Below are 22,135 nucleotides of genomic sequence, written 5' to 3' on the forward strand. Positions count from 1 at the left end.
ATACTCTCTCATGTAAACCCTTATACGAACAATTTACGAATAAATGTGTTCATATCCAGGTTGAGAAACAATCTCACATTTTTTTTTATTCCAGATATTTTTTATTATTATTTGTTCATCAGTTATAACATTTCAATTCAATTCAATTTTATTTGTATAGCACGTTTAACAATTGACATTGTCACAAAGCAGCTTTACAGAAATAAATGGATTCACAAAAAATATATTGTAAATATGTGAATTTATCCCTAATGAGAAGTCAGAGGTGACGGTGGTGAGGAAAAACTCCCTGAGATGATATGAGGAAGAAACCTCGAGAGGAAACAGGCTCAAAAGGGAACCAATCCTCATCTGGGCGCAACGTATAGTGTGATTATAAATAAATCCCTTAAATTATAAATTATTGTGTACTATATGGACAAATAGTGCAATTGTGCAACCAATAAATTCATCACAGTTTTTGCAAGAAGTCCGGCTGGTTAAAATCTATCCACTGTCCACTGATGGAGTCCTGAGTACGAAGCTGCTCGTGGCAACCGCAGCCCCAAAGCCACTACAGCAATCGCAGTCCCAAGCCATTACAGTACAGTACAGTACAGTACAGCTCCCCATATGTGATCCCCAAGCCATCTCCACATCCCCCAGGTGGCACCATCCCCAGCAATCCAAACAGTTCTTCAGGCCGTCCATATGGGGCCCCAGCAGCAGCAGCGAGCGAACTCAACCGATGAGAACTCCAACCAGAAGTAGGGCATCAGGATGGGTCAGGCAGCAAGGAGGAGCAGAAGGGGTCAGGATCACTGGCATCACTGGCATCTCAGAAGTAGCATGTGTAGCTCAACAGAGAGTGAGGGAGAGAGAGAGATGGAGAGAGAGGAAAAGATTGTTAGGTGAGCTTTTGTCCTCTAATGGTTAAGCACAATGTACTTTGCGTGCAGAGAGCAAGCAGGGACTCCGGCAAGACTAGCTATGACAGCATAACTGAAAGGGAGAGCCAGAAGCTAACACAGACATGAGGGAGTCCTGGGACATAAAGCAGCAGCCTCTCCACCGTCGACAAACCTGAGTGAACGTGTGAGAGTGGGGGGCCAACAGCATCCAAACATCCCAGTTCACCACAACACTCTATACCTGTGAAACCCTCCAGATCTGCCCCTGTACCTAAGAAAACTATTCACTAAAGGCTTGACTAAACAAATATGTTTTCAGCCGAGACTTAAACACTGAGACTGTGTCTGAGCCCCGAACACTAAGTGGAAGGCTGTTCCATAACTGTGGGGCTTTGTAAGAGAAAGCTCTACCCCCAGCTGTAGCACGCACTATTCGAGGTACCAACAAATAGCCTGCACCTTTTGATCTAAGTAGGCGTTGCAGATCATAAAACACCAAAAGTTCACTCAAGTACTGTGGCGCGAGACCATTTAGTGCTTTATAGGTCAGTAGTAGTATTTTATAATCAATACGAAATGTGATTGGGAGCCAATGCAGTGTGGATAAGATAGGGGTGATGTGGTCATATCTTCTGATTCTAGTAAGGATTCATATCAATCTGCTGATACATGTATTTTTTGCTTACAAAAAACTCTCTCTCTCTCTCTCTCTCTCTCTCACACACACACACACACACACAGTCAGTTATTACAAAATGTAGAACCTGTTGCACAGGGATTAGTGTGTGTGTGTGTGTGTGTGTGTGTGTGTGTGTGTGTGGTATGTCCACTGGTCCTGTCTGAGCTTGTCTGTTAAATGCACCTTAGTAAAAACACCACTAACAAAAGTACTCGCGCTACATTTATAATATGAGCGACATTAACAGCACTAATGTACAGTATCTATCTAACTCTCTATCTGTCTGTCTGTCTGTCTATCTGTCTGTCTGTGTTTTTGTGCGTTTCTTCTGGTTAAGCTTGCTTTCTCGCTAATTCGCTCGTGCAGAGTGACGTCACGCCACGGGCCACTTCCTGGGTGAGCATTACAGGTGAACATCAGACACACCTCAGCGGCTGTTCGGACACCTGAACCAGCTACCGGGACGTTTTTAATCGGGAACATTCTTCATCACATTAGAGTTTCCTCCTGATCCAGTGTGATACTCCAGTGTGAGCCGGAAAAGTAGTCTGGCGAGGAAAAACTTTCTTTTCTTTTCTTATTGCGCTGAATTGCGTAATTGTGTTGTATTTACCGCTGAGAGCGCGCGCTAGTGTGTGTGCTGTGTGTGTAGGGAGAGCGCGCGCAGACCGGCTGTTTTGTGAGTATAAATCGGTATAGAATGGGTTTTGTGCGCGCGGCGGTGTGCTGCAGCCTTGTGTTTTTGCTCCTGCTCCACAATTCCGTACAGAGCTGCACTAAACACTTCACTAAAGGCCGGGACGGTTTTGTGTTGAACACGGAGGACAGTGTGGCGGTGGGAGCCACCTACATCTCCAACCCGAGTGTCGGGACACGGGAGGCCTGTCTGAACGCCTGCTGCCGGCACTCCCACTGCAACCTGGCTCTCATAGAGGCAGCACCGGAAGAGGACACACTCACTAACTGTTTCCTTTTCGACTGTCTGTACCGCAATCAGTTCGTCTGCAGCTTCGCCAAGAAATCCGGATTCACTAATTACATCCAGGACTCGGTTTATCAGCGGCACCTGCGCGGTCCTGGGGGAAAGTCTGGTCAGCTATTACTGTGTCTGTCTGTCTGTCTGTCTCATTATTAAAACACACTAAGGTCTGGGTATTAATGTAGATACACTCACCATCCACTTTATTAGGAACACCTGTACACTTGCAGTTCTCTAATCAGCCAATCATGTGGCAGCAGCACAATGTATAAACTCATGCAGGTGAAGAGCTTCAGTTAATGTTCACATCAAACATCAGAATGAAGAAAAACTGTGATCTCTGGGACTTTAACTGTGTCATGGTTGCTGGTACGAAATGAGCTGGTTTGAGTGGTTGGCGTGGTTGTAGGTGCCAGAAGGTTTGAGTTTTTCAGAAACTGCTGATCTCCTGCAAATTAGTTTTTTTGTTTTGTTTTCTGTGTAAACCGTTGTGTGTGGAAATCTCAGGAGATCAGCAGTTTCTGAAATACTCAAACCTTCTGGCACCTACAACCATGCCACGGTTAAAGTCCCAGAGATCACACTGTTTCTTCATTCTGATGTTTGATGTGAACATTAACTGAAGCTCTTCACCTGCATGAGTTCATGCATTGTGCTGCTGCCACATGATTGGCTGATTAGAGAACTGCATAAATGAGCAGGTGTACAGGTGTTCCTAATAAAGTTGTGACAGGATGTTAGCTAAAAATGTATAATAAAGATGAACATTAGGTTTTATTCAAAATAAATCACAAACAGAGTGAAACAGGAGTGAAAAAGGATAGGAAATAGGAGTTTTTTCACCAAGTGAAAAAGAAATATGACAGATAGCTACAATAGTAAATGATGGGTGATCTAGCTAGCTATCTAGTATTTACCTGGTTGTTACCTGGTTGTAGCTAGTTAACTGTAGCTTTCCTTGAAGTGAGGGGTTTCCAAACTTTTGCATACAACTGTAGAACACTAAGGTTTAGCCAGCTATTGAGCTAACTGTTTTAGCCTAGGAGGGAATTTATAAATTCACTATAGCAGAATTCATGGGGGTCAAAGTTTTTCAGGAAAGAGTCACAGATGAGCTGCTAGTGATGTTAGAACTGTACTCTGAAAGGTTCAGCTGCACCCAAGACAACAACGAAGGAACTGGTGAGTAGGAAGCATTAGGTACCAAATATACTTTATAGCCAAAAGTATGTGGACACCTGACCTATATGAGCTTGTTGGACATCTCATTCCAAACTGCCTCCCCCCACTTTGTGGCTATAACAGCCTCCAGTCTTCTGGGAAGGCTACAAGATTCTGGAGTTTCTACAAGATTTTGGAGTCTGTGGGAATTTTTCTGTGGGTAAATTTGTGCCCATTCAGCTACAAGAGCATTAGTGCAGTCAGGCACTGATGTTGGGCGAGGAGGCCTGGGGTGTTCAGTGGGGTTGAGGTCAGGGCTCTGTGGGACGAAGGAGCCCAAACCCTGAAAAACAGCCCCAGACCATTATCCCTCCTCCACCACACTGTTGGCACTCTGCATTCCAGTAAGTAGCATTCTCCTGGCATAAGCCAAACCCAGATTTGTCAATCTGATTGCCAGATAGTGAAGTATGATTCATCAATCCAGAGAAGACATTCTACTGCTCCAGAGTCCAGTGTCAGAGTTTTACACCACTCCAGCCCATGCATGGCATTGTGCATAGTGATCTTAGGCTTGTGTGCAGCTGCTCAGCCATGAACTATGTGTTTGATTTTATGCACCTGTTAGCAATGGGTGTAGCTAAAACACCTGAATGCAATCATTAGGAGAGGCGCTGTAGTACCCAGTGTGGGTACTACAGGTGCAGAGGAAGCCTCAGGAGGCAGGCAGAATTTCATCAGAGCTCTGGGCTCACTTTTATTTCTTGGCAGCTTTTCAGTGCACTTTCAGAAACTCAAAAACTGTTTGTGTGTTGCAAGCTCCAGCAGCTATGGCACTCTCTCTCTGGCTCACGGCAATCACTGAAAGCACAAAGAAACGCACGTATGTAGGCTGGTTGTAATAAGGCACAGGTCAGAATCATCATGTATTACCGGCTGGTTCAACCTGCCACCTCTCCTTCTGCAGCAAATGCTCAACCACGCCCCCTCTGCCAGGTGTCCACATAATTTTGGTTATATATTGTATGTACGTCCACCGTTAAGAAAGTCCTATATCACCTTGGCTGTTGCACAATGAAGAAGCCCCTTCTCTATGACCAGCATAAAAAAAGCCAGACTGAAGTTTGCATGTGATCACCAGCCTTTTGGAGGAGTGTTCTCTGGTCAGATGAAACAAAACCTTACTGTTTGGCCACAAAGATCAGTGCTATGTATGGAGGAAAAAGGGTGAGGCCTTCAAGGAACCTAAGCATTCCAGATAAAACTTGTAAAGGCTTTGTCTATTAATTGAAAAAGACTTGGGTAAAAACAAAGATAGACACAGAAAGAGTGAGACTGTTCCACCACTGAAAATTGGTATTCCTTTTAGTAATTAAAGGAGCAAAGTTGGCATCATGAATAGAAGACACAGTGAGTAATGTTGATGCCCAGTCTGAAAATTTAATTCGAAACCAGAAATAGAGCCAAATTCTTGTAAAATGGATTCAGTTACCAGAATTGAAGACAGGGGATGAATAAGATATACCATAAAATCACCAGCATAAATTGAATTTCTATTCCTAATACAGTAACGAATGATACCATTATTATGTGATGATGCTTTAAGGGCGAAGGACAAGGGCTCCAATGCCAAGGTAAAGAGCAACGTCTATAACGGCCACCCTTGTCGAGTGCCTTGATACAATGGAAAATAAGGAGAATACATGGCATTAGTACAGACATGGGCTTGCATGGATGTATAAAGTAATTTGGTCCAGGGAATTAAAGTGTTATCGAATACAAATTTACTCAGGACAGAAGTCTACTAATATTAGAAAATAGATAATGCTCCTTAATAAATCCTGCTTGATCTTCTGAAGTAATCATTGAACTTTTTATAAAACTCTATCCTGAAACCGTCCAGTCTGGGGGACTTGCCACTTTTCATAGAACCAGTGGCTTCAGAAACTTCTTGAAGGGTAATTGGACTATCCACCTGTTCAACTTGAACTGGGTCTAAAATAGGAAGATCCAGGTTGTCCAGGTAAGAGTTCGTAATATTGAAATCAGCTGGACACTCAGATGTGTAAAACAAGGAATAGAAACTTTTTAAAAAAATCTTAACATTTTCTGGAATTGTAACAAGGTTATCAGAGTTATCACATATCTGGGGAATCAATCTAGAAACTAACTGTCTCCTAAACTAGTGGGTTAATAAATGACTAGTTTTGTCACCATACTTGTAAAACAACCCACAAGAACACATAATGAGAGTTTCTGCTTTTTTTGTAGGAAACAGGTTAAATTCTGTCTGAAAGTCTAGTTCTGAAAAGTTCTGGATCATTTCCAGTATAGCACCTGATGGGTCATCCAGTGTTTTTCTGATGTATTTTTTTCATAAGAAACATATGAGATTATTTCCTCACAAAGCACTGCTTTAAGTGATTACCACAGTATCTAATTAGAAGTAAGATTAGTTTTGTTTGTGCCAAGAAGAAACCTATTGAGTTATAGATCATAACACAAAATCTTTTATCTGAAAGCAGCAGTGCATTAAAACACCACTAAGGATGTTCCATCTGGCTCTGAGGTCCATCTGAAGTTCAGCATGATATATATAATATATAATATAATGATATTCCGATATAACAATGGCTAAGTAATCAGTGTTGGTAAATGTTGTTTGAACTCACCCTTTTTTCAAGTGATTAAAAGTATTGGAACTTGTGACTGACAGGTGTTTCTTGCTGTCTTGTTAGATTGATTGTTTAAACAGATAATAGCTCTGAAGGTCTACTCTTGGATTGAGCTCTGGGTTTCACCTGTGAAAACTGCATTTGTTAATAAAAAGGATAAACCAACAAGAAGACCAGAGAACTGTCTATGGGAGAAAAGTAAGCCATTTTGAAGCTGAGAAAAGAGGGAAAAATTGATCAGAGTCATTGCACAAACATTGGGCATATCCAATACAACAATTTGGAATGTCGTGAAAAAGAAAGAAACAACCAGACATGGAACAGGTCGGCCAAAAAAAACAACAGCAATGACACAATATTTCTGTCATGACCAGCAGTTGACAGAAATGTTGACATGACTGAAATATTGTGAAAGCTGTAAAGGAAAACTCAGAAACAACAGTCAGTGGCATCACCAGCAACTTCCACTTGGCAGGGGTGAAGGTATCAGAATGCACCGTTCGAGGAAGACTTGGAGAGCATAAATATAGACGTCATACCACAAGATACAAACCTCTCATCAGCAGTAAGAATCAGAAGACCAGATTGGAATTCACAAAGAACTACAGAGATGAGCCACAAAAACTCTGAAAGCAAGATTAACCTCTACCAAAGTGATGGAAAGGCCAATGAAGGAAAGGATCTGCTCATGATCCAGAACATATGAGCTCAAGCACAGCACAGGTAGTGTCATGGCTAGGGCTTGCATGGCTGCTTCTGGAACAGACTCACTAATCTAGCTCACTAATAGCAGCAGAATGAAGTCAGAAGTTCAATTTTTTCAATTTCAATTCAAATTAATTTATATAGCGCTTTTAACAATGAACATTGTCTCAAAGCAGCTTTACAGAACATAAGAAACAAAAACATGCAAACAGTCCTAGATGTTAGACAAAATTATCCCTAGTGAGCAAGCCTGAGGCGACTGTGGCAAGGAAAAACTCCCTTAGATGATATGAGGAAGAAAACTTGAGAGGAACCAGACTCAAAAGGGAACCCATCCTCATCTGGGTGACACTGGAGAGTGGGATATGAACAATGTCCTTTCTGCATTTATGTATAGTCATGTAGAATTTTATGTGTATATTAATTGTCTTGAGGTTGTTGTCTTCCTCAATGTCCACAGAGGGTTGGCAGCATTGCTCTGAATAAGTCTACAGAAACATTCTGACTGACAATTTACAGAGAAATGCATCCAATTTAATTGGGAGGAACTTCATCATGCAGCAAGACAACAAAGGACTTCATCAGGAAAAAAGTGGAAGGTTTTAGACTGGCCAAGTCCATCAGCAGACCTTAACCCAACTGAGCAGCGTTTCACCTCCTGAAGAGGAGACTGAAGGGAGAAACCCCCCAAAACTAACAACAACTGAAAGAAGCTGCTGCTACAAGCCTGGAAAAGCATCACAAAAGAAGAATACAGCAGTTTGGTGATGTCACTGGGTCACTGGCTTGATGCAGTTATTGCAAGCGAGAGATACATAAGCAAATATTAAGTGTTATTTACTTTAAGCCTATCTGTTCCAATACTTTTGCTCACCCAAAAACTGGGTGGTCTGCCACCAAAGGTGCCATATTCTGAGTGGTTTAACACATCTAGATGTAAATCTCAGGAAATGAAAGCTGAAATTCTGATCTATCGTCTCCTATTCATCTTTTGATCTCAAACCAAATGTCTTCAGTGTAAAGCAAAAACAAACTTCAATTCAATTCCATTTTATTTGTGTAGCGCTCTTAACATTGGACATTGTCACAAAGCAGCTTTACAGAAAAATATAAATTGAGGATATAAATTTTAAATTTATGCAAAAGAATCGGCCTTGCTGTTTCAGTTCTTTCAAGGGTACTGTATATATTTACCTGTTTATATGGGAATTTGGAAAAAGATATATAAAGATATATACAGTGATATATCTCCCGTTCTGATCTGATACAATTTCAGAAGCTGTAAACTGAATCCTTTATTAAAATGGCAGCTCTTTGCTCTGGTATTATAATGAGAATGATAGACTTAGTTAACCCAGCCTTTGTGTAACTTATTATGCACAAGCTTGGAAAGATGACATCAGCATTCAGATTTTTAAGATTTTTCACATTTTTGACTGGAGATTGAAGGCCCTTAACATTTCAAGAGATAAACCTTCCCAGATTATGACTTAACAGCAAAAAGACAGAATAAAGGCATAAACAGAAAAAAGACAAAAAAAAAGAGTCTAGGAGATTATGACAAGAAAATGTCAAAGGTGAAAAAGCATAATACCACATGAACACCTAAGTAGAGAAGGTAAGGAAAAGGGTGGAAAAAAGGGCCTAACTGCACTTCTGGTGTGAGCGCTCCTAATATTCACCAGCAGAACACCTAAAAGTAACACTGCCCCTGCAGCAAACTATGCGCTTATGAAGATATAAAGTTAAACCAAGGGAAATGGAACAACACAAAGGATTGGCTAACAAATGTACGATAATCATGAATAACCCAAACGCACACATTAAGCAGTATGACTAAAACAATTATATTGAGAAAAATATGCCCAACAAGGACTACAAGAAAGGCCATCCTCTCTAATGAAACGACTTTTCTGCCAAAGAAAAAAGGAAAGAAATTATTTAAAAACTTGTCTTAAAAAAACATATGTTGTTAACAGCATCAAATGACGATGGAGAATCCTTCAGCCTGCTTACAGTGAAAGCTCAGTTGCTCCAGTGTTCATCAAAGAAGGCCTGAGCTTCCTGGGGTCCTTTGAAAAAATTTGGTCTGCTGTTAAAATTAACACACAAGCGAGCAGGAAACAAAAGGATGAAATGGATCCCTTTATCATACAAAGCTGCCTTCACAGAAGGAAAAGCGGCCCATCTTCGAAAAGGTCAGCACTATAATCGGGAAAGAATCCGATTCTGTGACCACAAAAGAACAGATCCTCGTGACTCTTCCTTAACAAAGTTTCTTGTACTGGTAATCATGAAAAAGGACCCAGTCTATGTGCTCTGTCCAAAATTGTTCAACACTGGAACAGTTTGGAGCTAAAAACATCTGTAAGTTGCTCTGTCATGAAGCCAACTGGGTCTGTGCCCTCCATCTTTTCCAGAATTAAAATGACTCTCAGACTGACCATCTAGAGTGATTTTCTAGGTGGTTTAACTTCTCTTTGAGTGTAGAGTTCTTAATTTCATGTGTTTTACACTCATTTTTCTACTGGGCAAGTCTGTCACTATGGTCAGAGGTAGTGGTCTCTAGAACTTTGATGTTCCTAGAATGAGGTAACGGGCTGTATTTGGCCCGCAGGCCTTGATTTTGACACGTGATTTAATTCATGTACTTTTTAATGAGGGTGAAAAATCTGAAAAAGCCTTGAGGTGAGTGTTAGGGAAAATTAGGGGCTTAGCCCAACCCAGCACCCCCTTAAATCTGGCCATGCCCAATGTGTATGTAAATGTTTGACCCAATGAAAATCTGATACAGTAAATTATAGCTGAAATAAATGTCAGTTAGACTAAATGTTTAAATGTCAATTATGCAGGTGAAACTGGGCAGGTGGGCCTCCTTCCAAAACCCAACACTGGGTCTGTGGCAATCCTGGGATTTGAACCAATGATCTTTTTATCACGAGCTCAGAATCTCAAACAGTGAGCCACCACTGCCCATAAGTCATATATCAAATTCCTTCATGTAGTAAGAGGTGACAGAAGGTCTGTATCTTTGAAGGAAATGAGAGTGTTGTGCTCATGCTTTGCAGGAGAGGAGGATAAACGTCCAATAGCAAATGCAGGAGCCGATGTAGTGACCAGAGCTGGAGAAGAAGTTACCCTGAATGGCATTGAGAGCTGGGATGACAGAAATATCACCAAATATGAGTGGACACTTCTGAGTGGAAATGATTCTGTTGTGATTCAGGTAACCTACTCTAACACACTACTGAGGAGTTAAAGGCTGAAGAAGGAGTTAGGGGTTAAGAGCTGAAAGAATGGTTAGAGGTTAAGGGTTGAAGAGAGGTTGGGGTTAAGGGTTGAAGAGAGGTTAGAGGTTAAGGGTTGAAGAGAGGTTAGGGGTTAAGGGTTGAAGAGAGGTTAGGGGTTAAGGGTTGAAGAGAGGTTAGAGGTTAAGGGTTGAAGAGAGGTTAGGGGTTAAGGGTTGAAGAGAGGTTAGAGGTTAAGGGTTGAAGAGAGGTTATGGGTTAAGGGTTGAAGAGAGGTTATGGGTTAAGGGTTGAAGAGAGGTTAGAGGTTAAGGGTTGAAGAGAGGTTAGGGGTTAAGAGTTGAAGAGAGGTTATGGGTTAAGGGTTGAAGAGTGGTTAGAGGTTAAGGGTTGAAGAGAGGTTATGGGTTAAGGGTTGAAGAGAGGTTAGGGGTTAGGGGTTGAAGAGAGGTTAGAGGTTAAGGGTTGAAGAGAGGTTAGAGGTTAAGGGTTGAAGAGAGGTTAGAGGTTAAGGGTTGAAGAGAGGTTAGGGGTTAAGGGTTGAAGAGAGGTTAGAGGTTAAGGGTTGAAGAGAGGTTAGGGGTTAAGGGTTGAAGAGAGGTTAGGGGTTAAGGGTTGAAGAGAGGTTAGAGGTTAAGGGTTGAAGAGAGGTTAGGGGTTAAGGGTTGAAGAGAGGTTAGAGGTTAAGGGTTGAAGAGAGGTTAGGGGTTAAGGGTTGAAGAGAGGTTGGGGTTAAGGGTTGAAGAGAGGTTAGAGGTTAAGGGTTGAAGAGAGGTTAGAGGTTAAGGGTTGAAGAGAGGTTAGGGGTTAAGGGTTGAAGAGAGGTTAGAGGTTAAGGGTTGAAGAGAGGTTAGAGGTTAAGGGTTGAAGAGAGGTTAGGGGTTAAGAGTTGAAGAGAGGTTAGAGGTTAAGGGTTGAAGAGAGGTTAGAGGTTAAGGGTTGAAGAGAGGTTATTGGTTAAGGGCTAGAAGAGTGGTTAGAGGTTAAGGGTTGAAGAGAGGTTAGAGGTTAAGGGTTGAAGAGAGGTTAGAGGTTAAGGGTTGAAGAGAGGTTAGGGGTTAAGGGTTGAAGAGAGGTTAGAGGTTAAGGGTTGAAGAGAGGTTAGGGGTTAAGGGTTGAAGAGAGGTTGGGGTTAAGGGTTGAAGAGAGGTTAGAGGTTAAGGGCTAGAAGAGTGGTTAGGGGTTAAGGGTTGAAGAGAGGTTAGAGGTTAAGGGCTGTAAGAGAGGTTAGAGGTTAAGGGTTGAAGAGAGGTTAGAGGTTAAGGGTTAAAGAGAGGTTAGGGGTTAAGGGCTAGAAGAGTGGTTAGGGGTTAAGGGTTGAAGAGAGGTTAGAGGTTAAGGGTTGAAGAGAGGTTAGGGGTTAAGAGTTGAAGAGAGGTTAGAGGTTAAGGGTTGAAGAGAGGTTAGGGGTTAAGGGTTGAAGAGAGGTTATGGGTTAAGGGTTGAAGAGAGGTTAGAGGTTAAGGGTTGAAGAGAGGTTAGAGGTTAAGGGTTGAAGAGAGGTTATTGGTTAAGGGCTAGAAGAGTGGTTAGAGGTTAAGGGTTGAAGAGAGGTTAGAGGTTAAGGGTTGAAGAGAGGTTAGAGGTTAAGGGTTGAAGAGAGGTTAGGGGTTAAGGGTTGAAGAGAGGTTAGAGGTTAAGGGTTGAAGAGAGGTTAGGGGTTAAGGGTTGAAGAGAGGTTGGGGTTAAGGGTTGAAGAGAGGTTAGAGGTTAAGGGCTAGAAGAGTGGTTAGGGGTTAAGGGTTGAAGAGAGGTTAGAGGTTAAGGGCTGTAAGAGAGGTTAGAGGTTAAGGGTTGAAGAGAGGTTAGAGGTTAAGGGTTAAAGAGAGGTTAGGGGTTAAGGGCTAGAAGAGTGGTTAGGGGTTAAGGGTTGAAGAGAGGTTAGAGGTTAAGGGCTAGAAGAGAGGTTAGAGGTTAAGGGTTGAAGAGAGGTTGGGGTTAAGGGTTGAAGAGAGGTTAGAGGTTAAGGGTTGAAGAGAGGTTAGGGGTTAAGGGTTGAAGAGAGGTTAGGGGTTAAGGGTTGAAGAGAGGTTAGAGGTTAAGGGTTGAAGAGAGGTTAGGGGTTAAGGGTTGAAGAGAGGTTGGGGTTAAGGGTTGAAGAGAGGTTAGAGGTTAAGGGTTGAAGAGAGGTTAGGGGTTAAGAGTTGAAGAGAGGTTAGAGGTTAAGGGTTGAAGAGAGGTTAGGGGTTAAGGGTTGAAGAGAGGTTAGAGGTTAAGGGTTGAAGAGAGGTTAGAGGTTAAGGGTTGAAGAGAGGTTATTGGTTAAGGGCTAGAAGAGTGGTTAGAGGTTAAGGGTTGAAGAGAGGTTAGAGGTTAAGGGCTAGAAGAGTGGTTAGGGGTTAAGGGTTGAAGAGAGTTTAGGGGTTAAGGGTTGAAGAGAGGTTAGAGGTTAAGGGTTGAAGAGAGGTTAGGGGTTAGGGGTTGAAGAGAGGTTAGAGGTTAAGGGTTTAAGAGAGGTTAGAGGTTAAGGGTTGAAGAGAGGTTATGGGTTAAGGGTTGAAGAGGTTAGGGGTTAAGGGTTGAAGAGAGGTTAGAGGTTAAGGGTTGAAGAGAGGTTAGGGGTTAAGAGTTGAAGAGAGGTTAGAGGTTAAGGGTTGAAGAGAGGTTAGGGGTTAAGGGTTGAAGAGAGGTTAGAGGTTAAGGGTTGAAGAGAGGTTAGGGGTTAAGGGTTGAAGAGAGGTTAGAGGTTAAGGGTTGAAGAGAGGTTAGAGGTTAAGGGTTGAAGAGAGGTTATTGGTTAAGGGCTAGAAGAGTGGTTAGAGGTTAAGGGTTGAAGAGAGGTTAGAGGTTAAGGGCTAGAAGAGTGGTTAGGGGTTAAGGGTTGAAGAGAGTTTAGGGGTTAAGGGTTGAAGAGAGGTTAGAGGTTAAGGGTTGAAGAGAGGTTAGGGGTTAGGGGTTGAAGAGAGGTTAGAGGTTAAGGGTTTAAGAGAGGTTAGAGGTTAAGGGTTGAAGAGAGGTTAGGGGTTAAGGGTTGAAGAGAGGTTAGGGGTTAAGGGTTAAGGGTTGAAGAGAGGTTAGAGGTTAAGGGTTGAAGAGAGGTTAGGGGTTAAGGGTTAAGGGTTGAAGAGAGGTTAGAGGTTAAGGGTTGAAGAGAGGTTAGGGGTTAAGATTAATGTCCAAATGAACATTCGTGGATTAAAGGCTGAAGGAGTGGTTAAAGGTTAAGTTCCTGTAGTCAGCTCACTTCACCATGGTTAATTATTTGTATATCTCAGTGTGATGTTTTGTTTTGGTCAGTTATTTAAAGTGACTCAGATAAAGGTCCACATTTTGTCAACATGCCAAAACTGTGCAGGATTTGGAGAGAAATAAAGACCCCCACATTGGTACCTCCTGTGCAGACTCCCATACAGTGATGATTTTTTTTTTTGTAAATTTTTCTCTTGCAGAAAACACAGTACATAGATCAGCGGCAGCTGTTAAACCTTCATCCTGGAGTTTATCGCTTTCAGCTCCGTGTGACTGATTCAGCTGGACAGTCAGACACCGCATCTGTCACCGTGCTTGTCCTCACACAAGACCAATCCGAGCGTCAGTAATCATAATATATTAAAAATATACATCAAACTAATGACAATAATTCACTAATTATTTTACACACCATTATATTATCAAACATTAAAAAGCCCCATGTGGTTTGACACCAACTGCTCAAAACACACACTCACACACTCACACACATACACACACAGCCTGGGTGTGTGAAGCTCAGCTCCTCCCTGAATGAGCAGAACAGGTTTAACATGTTGCTGTGTGTGTGTGTGTGTGTGTGTGTGTGTGTGTAAACCTGCACTGTGGTTCTCTCTCTCTCTCTCTCTCTCTCTCTCTCTCTCTCTCTCTTTCATACACACACACACCCCAGTACAAACTAATGATGTCACAGTACCTGGAGTTTGGGTGAAAGGGCTCTCTCGTGTTGTGTAAGTGAGAGGTGTGAGAGAATGAATACTGACAGGAAGTGAAGAAAGAGTAGACGAGCACGGGATTGAGCGACACGTCAGAGATGAGAAAAGAAATTTTTGTGAGCACGGTTTTAAAAACTGCATCCCCCTAAATCTGGAAAAACATTCATATCTTGTGAGAGCTCTTAAGTGTGTGTAGATTTAAGTATAAGGAGACTCACTAATGAGAATCTTGATTGATCAGCTTCAAATCGTATAATTGATGTCGATGTGATGTTAAAAGCTTGATAAATGAGGCATGTGGCACAGTGTTTGGTGGTATAGTGGTTAATATTGCTGCCTCACAGGGATCTGGGTTTGATCATGAGCATGTTCACATGTTCTCACTGTGTTCACGTTGGTTTCCTCTGGGTTCTCCCGTTTCCTCCCACTGTCCAAAAACATGAAGGTAAGAGGATTAGGTATGTTAAATTGCCCATAGGTCTGAATGTGTGTGTGTGCATGGTGTCCTACAGTAGACTGGCATCCCATCTGGGGTGAATTCTCCCATCTTATGCCCAATGTTTTCGGGATAGACTCCAGATCGACCACCCTGACCAGGATGAAGTGCTTACTGAAAGCCCAATGTCAGTAACAGCATCTATTTGAGATTTCAAATAATGCGCTCTCTCCACTGGCTTCCTGTAGCTGCCCGCATCAGATTTAAAACACTGATGTTCGCCTACAAAGCCAAAAACGGACCAGCACCCACTTATCTCAAAGCACTTATCACACCTCGAGCACCACCACGCTCCCTCTGATCCTCTAGCACTGCTCGACTGATCCCTCCATCTCTCAGGGTACAAGGAAGAGCTGCATCGAGACTCTTCTCTGCTCTGGCACCGAGGTGGTGGAATGAACTTCCCCTAGATGTCCGAACAGCTGAGTCACTGGCAGTCTTCAAATGACATCTAAAGACTTACCTCTTCATAAAGTACTTAAATTAGCACTTTCACAAAAAAAAAAAAAAAAAAAAAAAAGCACCTCCCCAACAGAGTTTTGGACTGATGGTATTCCTAGTTTGTGACCTAGCGAGCCAATATCAGAATGTAGACTTCAAAGCACTATTGTAAGTCACTCTGGATAAGGGCGTCTGCCAAATGCCATAAATGTAAATGTAAATTTCATTTTTGCGTTATGCTGTTACATGACTCCCCTTATGTGTGTGTGGCAGTGAGCAAAAAACTGGCCATGAGTGGGGTTTTTATGATGTTAATTCACATCTTTTCTATATCTCCACAAATCTTTCCGCCTAAGAAACACTGTGTATTTTTGTGTGTGTGTGTGTGTGAATAATAATCTAGATTAAACCCTTTGTCACCTCTCTGGATTCTTCTCACAGCATTGCTAAGGTTGCTTTACTGACTTTACGCTGATGCGTGTAATGAACATGTTTTACTCAGACTGAGGTTCAGACACACAGCTGAAGCAGCTCTTTTTTTATGAGACAGTCAGGAAAAACATTATGATTATATAATTATGACTTTAGGTGTGTGTTGAGTTGGCCTGATAAGAGGGGAAATTGATGGTCTGTTTGTCTATTCAGAAACCTTGTTTTATTTTGCAGGTTTTTATTATTATTATTGTTGTTTTCATTGTTGTTGTTGTTGTTGTTTTCTTCTTATTAATATTATGTATCTGTTCATCAGTTCACTGTTTGACCCCGATTAAGGCGGGTCCGTGTCGTGGCTCTTTCCATCGCTGGCACTTTAACGCTGCATCGGGTGTGTGTGAACGGTTCATATTTGGAGGATGTAAAGCAAACGACAACAACTACATATCGCAGCAGGAGTGTTCAGATGCCTGTAAAGGCACCACAGGTACAATATAAGAACCTTACACACATTCACATTTGATATTTAAATAGTTCTAATGTGTTAGAACTGATGGTTAGATGTTTTTTTGGCCATCCTTAGACTTGTCCAGGCGTTGCTCAGACTGGACTTAACTGTGTGTGAGATAAAGACAGCTAATGGTACATTCACATTGCAGTGAAGACTTGTTCATTTGGCTTTTTCATTTCATTTTTATATACGGTTACATTTGGAAATCATGCACATACCAGGGCAGTGGTAGCTCAGTGTTTAAGATGTTGGACTACTGATCAGAAGGTCCTGAGTTCAAATCCCAGCACTGCCAAGCTGTCATTGCTGGGCCCTTGAGCAAGGCCCTTAGCCCTCGCCCTGGATAAGGGTGTCTGCCAAATGCTGTGAAAGTAAATGTATATACATAGGTCTGTGGGAGCAATACCAATACCAAGCAGGTGATGAGAGCACAACCAAGTTGATGATTTCTCAGCTTTATGTGAAGTGAACACTGCTGTGTGATGGCTGATCAGCTTGCCAGTGCAGTGATTGAGGCAAGTTCAGTAGCAGCATATCCTCTGAAAGCACAACCAGTGAAAGCCATTTTTTATAAATCCTGCAAAAGACTTCCAAAAACCTATATAACTGCATTTAAACTTTTAATTTGGAATACTCAATCGTGCATCATTTACCCAGATGTACTATATGGCTTAAAGTATGTACACCCTGATCATCACACCCGTATGAGTTCCTTCCCCAATCTGTTCCACAAATTTGGAAGAACACAATTGTATAGAATGTGTTAGTATGCTGAATCATTACAGTTTCCCTTCACTGGAACTAAGAGACTCAAACCTGCTCCAGCATGACAATGCCCCTGTGCACAAAGCGAGCTCCATGAAGACATGGTGTGTGAAGGTTGGAGTGGAAGAACTCGAGTGTCCTGCACAGAGCCCTGACCTCAACCCCACTGAACACCTTTGGGATGAACTGGAACACCGACTGAACCCCAGACCTCCTCGACATCCCAACATCAGCGCCTGACCTCACTAATGCTCTTGTAGCTGAATGAACACAAATCCCCACAGCCACGCTCCAACATCTAGTGGAAAGCTTCCCAGAATATATGGGTGTGATGGTCAGGTATCCACAACTTTTGGCCATATAATGCAAATATATTGGTTATAAAACTTTTGTGAAAATTCTGTGGGAGATAAGTACATTTTAATTTAATTAAGTTTTTAAAAAACCCTCAAAAATAATATCTCAAACTTCAGCACAGCAGTACAAATTCACACTTCACTTTAAACATTTTTATCGACACACCACCAAAGTGGCCCACAGCTTTTCACTTGACCGCAGTGTGAATGTACTGTAAAGCTGTTTATTTAGGACAGAGTTAAAGTGAACATTAGAAACATGGAGAACAGAATCAACACAATGTGGGTTCACTGATGATGTAAGCTGTCAGTAAATGTTAGGTCAATAATGTGTATATATCCCATACATATTGGGACACTGGCCCTATACGACATATATATATATATATATATATATATATATATATACATATTATATAATATTATCTAATATAATCATCATGTTTAATATTTTCATTTTTATCAATAACACAATGAAATATAATGTAATATACACTAATTACCTAAATTTAATTTTATTATTTGCCTCTATTAATATTTATTATTTCTTGTTAGGGATTCCTGAAAGGAGAAAAATTAAAACAGAAGGTAATTTTAATATTCTTTTTTATTCAGTTCATTTCAGCTTTTTAATTGAAATCTTGAAAAAATTGGAACAATGAGGAAATGAATTTAAATAAATTAAGTTAATTTAAACGAGATACTTATACGCAGACTGTTACTGTGTGTGTGTGTGTGTGTGTGTGTGTGTGTGTGTGTGTGTGCGCGCACACAGTGTGTAACTCTTCGTGTGAGGAAGGTCAGTTTGTGTGTTCCAGTGGTTGTTGTATAGACAGTAGTGTGGAGTGTGATGGACAGCCTCAATGTAGCGACGGATCAGATGAAGAAAACTGCCAACACAGTAAGTTTCTCTCTCTCTCACACACACACACGCACACACGCACACACACACACACGCACGCACACGCACACACACGCACACACACACACACGCACACACACACGCACACACACACGCACGCGCACACGCACACACACACGCACACACACGCACACACACACACGCACACACACACGCACGCACACACGCACGCACACACGCACACACACACACACACACACACACACACGCCCACGCACACACACGCCCACACACACACACACGCACACACACACGCACACACGCGCACACGCACACACGCGCACACACACACCCACACGCACACACACACACGCGCACACACACACACGCACAAATGCCCACACACGCACACACACGCACACACGCCCACACGCACACACGCACACACGCACACGCACGCACACACGCCCACACGCCCACACACACACACACGCACACATGCCCACACACGCACACACGCCCACACACACACATGCCCACACACATACACACGCACACACACGCACACACGCCCACACACACACACACGCACACACGCCCACACACACGCACACACACGCACACACACACGCACACACAAACGCGCACACACACACGCACACACACGCACACACGCATACACACACACCCACACACACACGCACGCACGCACACACGCACACGCACACACCCACACGCACACACGCCCACACACACGCGCACACACACACACACCCACACACACACACGGTTGACCAGGAAGGCTATCGTGCAGGGCTAACTTGGCTGTAGCCCAGGGCTCTGGGTGAAATTAATCAGAACCTTTAAATAAATATTTTTATTTTCAGTCCAGTGTGTGTGTATGTGTGTGTGTGTGTGTGTGTGTGTGTGTGTGTGTTGTGTGGACTACGTAGAGGTTTTTATTCAACATGATGGCATTGTGTCTCTGTTTTACTGCAAAAAAAATTTCATCATTCAGGTGTTTCTGTTAATAGCACACGAATGGCAGGTCAAACTCTTGTAAGACTAATGTGGCAATGGACCACAACTATTGTTTTTAATGTGGCAGTGGACCACAACTATTGTTTTTAATGTGGCAGTGGGCAACATTATCAAGCTGGATACAAAAGGATTAATGTGTAAATCGTTAGTGCAACCACTTACACAAGACAGCTGGTATTCACGAAAATCCCATAAATTCGGAAAAACCTTCGTATTTTACTCCTGCTCCTGAGGGTGTGTATATTTACACATATGAAGTCTAACTGACATAAACCTTGACTTGATCAACTTCAGATCATATGCGCACACACACGCACACACATGCGCACACACACGCACACACACACGCACACACACGCACACACTTAAACAATTTTTATGTATTTTTGTGTGTGTGTGTGTGTGTGTGTGTGTTTTAGTGAACAGGACTTTGGCTCAGTTGCTGGAGATCAGTGTGAATGAAGAGAAAGGTGAGTCAACCAACTGAAACACAGTGACCAATCAGAACAGAGAACCAGAAACACAGTGACCAATCAGAACAGAGAACCAGAAACACAGTGACCAATCAGAACAGAGAACCAGAAACACAGTGACCAATCAGAACAGAGAACCAGAAACACAGTGACCAATCAGAGCACAGACTGCACTGTGCTTGATTTTAACTGTAGTTTGATACTGATCATTTATGTCTGTGTTCTCTCTCTCTTTATGTCTCTGCGTGTATGCGTGTGCGTGTATGCGTGTGTGTGTGCGTGTATACGTGCATGTGTGTGCGCGTGCGTGTGTGTGTGTGCGTGTATACGTGCGTGTGCGTGTATACGTGCATGTGTATGCGTGTGTGCGTGTGTATGTGTGTGTGCGCGCATGTGTGCGCGCGTCTGTGTGTGTATACGTGCATGTGTGCGTGTATGCGTGTGTGCGCACATGCATGTGGGCGTGTGTATGCGTGTGTGCGTGTGTGTGCGTGTGCGTGCGTGTGTGTGTGTGCGCGTGCGTGTGTATGCGTGTGTGCCTGCGTGTGTGTGTGTGCGCGTGCGTGTGTATGCGTGTGGGCGTGTGTATGCATGTGTGCGTGTGCGTGTGTGTGCATGTATACGTGCGTGTGTGTGTGTGTATACGTGCGTGTGTATGCGTGTGTGCCTGTGTGTGTGTGCGCGTGCGTGTGTATGCGTGTGTGCGCGTGCATGTGTGTGTGTGTGTGTGTGTGTGTGTAGTGCAGTGTGTTGATCCTCCTGTTACTGGGCCGTGCAGAGCAAGCATGCCCCACTGGTTTTATGATCCAATGCGGCAGAGCTGCTTTCGCTTCACGTACGGAGGCTGCAGCGGAAACAAAAACAGATTTGAGAAGAAAGACGAGTGCATGAAGAGCTGCTCAGGAGTGACGGGTACTAACATCTAATTTTATCATATAAATAAAATCTAATTATATCATAATTCGTATAATTATAAACATGTATAAATATAAAATAAACCACATAATCTAACACTAATAATAAACAGATTTAAAAACAGGTTGTTGTTTAAGTAAAGTGTATATCTATATTAAACCTCTAATGTTTTTGTATTATTTGTATATGTGTGTGTTTTTATTTTTGTATGTGTGTGTTTTTATTTTTGTATGTGTGTGTATGTATTTGTGTGTGTTTGTGTTTTGCTTTGTGTTTGTATTTTTGTAAGTGTATGTGTGTATTTTTGTATGTGTGTCTGGTAAAAAGTTGTGAAATGTGTCACACTGATTGGGGAGGGTTTAAGGACCATTCTGGGCCAAGTGCTGTCAACGCTCTAGCGCCACCATCGGGTCAAATTTGGGCCTAATTTGGAAGAACATTTATGGTCATAACTTTTGAATTGTGTGTCCAGAATTTAAAAGCCAGGCATCACTGGACTCCCTGAGTCGAGTCGAGTTCATCGCACCCTGTGACATCAATTTCCGCCTAATTAGATTTTCCGCCCTCTTGGATTTTTTCAAAAACTGTATTTTCGCTACTCTTCCTACAAATTTTGTCCAATCATCACCAAATTTGGCAAATGACATCTTCGGAGTAAGCCTCACAAAAATTATCAAAAGAATTTTTAATAGTCCAAAGGATTTGCCCATAACAGGCCACCGAATCTGACGGCAATGCTGCCAAACAGGAAGTGAGGCTGTATCTCAGCAGTGACTTTGCGCACTGACACAGATCTTGGGAGGCATCTTCAGGTCCATGACCTGACCACAAATTTCATGCCAGTGCCACCTACTGGTCAAAAGTAACAATAACCTGCTAAAAATGCTTATAACTAACTGCCATTTTTGCTACTCCTCCTCCAAATTTTGTCCAATCTTCACCACATTTGGATCACATCATCTTGAGACCTGACTGAACAAAAGTTTGTCAAAGGAATTTTGATTCAAACCTGTTCTCCTGTAACGCACTGGCAAATGCAAAAAAAAAAACAGGATGTGAGGGTGTATCTCTGAAGTGCATCTGTGTATCATCATGAAACTTGATAATATCTTCAGGACCATGCCCTGAATGTACCCAAGAAGTTTTATGACTGCGCTACGCTGTGGTCAAGAACTGTAACAACTTTAATTTTTTTCCTTATATCATTTGAAGAGTTCGTGATAAATTCACAGTTCATTTTTCCTATAATTCCCTGGAGTATGCTGAAGTGAACGCACACCATCTGAAATTCAAGTGTACTTTCTGTCAACCATCTTGGATTTTGTCAAAAACTGTTTTTTCGCTACTCCTCCTACAAATTATGTCCAGTCTATTAATGTTATTAGCTTTTTCTTGACACTTCGAGAGTGCACTAGTAACACAAATAAAGCAATGTAATAATGTGCTGCAAACATGAACAGGAACAGTAATTACAGTACAGTGTGATTTTCTGCATTCTCAGTATTTATTCAATGCCTTAATTCCCAGTATCTTGAAATATTATAAAAACTAAGTTTAATTTCTGACAATGTTGTCTTTACTGTAACATTGAACATTAAATG

General features: G+C 42.2%; 1 protein-coding gene across 2 annotated transcripts in view; it reads left to right on the forward strand.

Annotated features, from left to right (window-relative positions):
• The first annotated feature begins 1,835 nt into the window (after window positions 1–1,835).
• The window catches only part of spint1b (serine peptidase inhibitor, Kunitz type 1 b), a 23,850-nt gene continuing 3,550 nt past the window's right edge, over window positions 1,836–22,135 (forward strand). The window contains exons 1-8 of one of the 2 annotated variants that reach the window (XM_034313949.2): window positions 1,836–2,660; window positions 10,158–10,315; window positions 13,727–13,868; window positions 15,928–16,098; window positions 17,799–17,831; window positions 18,019–18,144; window positions 19,566–19,616; window positions 20,361–20,531. In XM_034313949.2, the coding sequence (XP_034169840.1) occupies window positions 2,270–2,660; window positions 10,158–10,315; window positions 13,727–13,868; window positions 15,928–16,098; window positions 17,799–17,831; window positions 18,019–18,144; window positions 19,566–19,616; window positions 20,361–20,531 (1,243 nt within the window). In that variant the 5' untranslated portion in view covers window positions 1,836–2,269. Of the gene's footprint in view, window positions 2,661–3,158; window positions 3,731–10,157; window positions 10,316–13,726; window positions 13,869–15,927; window positions 16,099–17,798; window positions 17,832–18,018; window positions 18,145–19,565; window positions 19,617–20,360; window positions 20,532–22,135 lie in introns of those variants that run through there. The other variant, XM_034313952.2, reaches the window with a different exon arrangement.

This window comes from Pangasianodon hypophthalmus, chromosome 19 (genome assembly GCF_027358585.1).
Source record: "Pangasianodon hypophthalmus isolate fPanHyp1 chromosome 19, fPanHyp1.pri, whole genome shotgun sequence".
NCBI lineage: Eukaryota > Metazoa > Chordata > Actinopteri > Siluriformes > Pangasiidae > Pangasianodon > Pangasianodon hypophthalmus.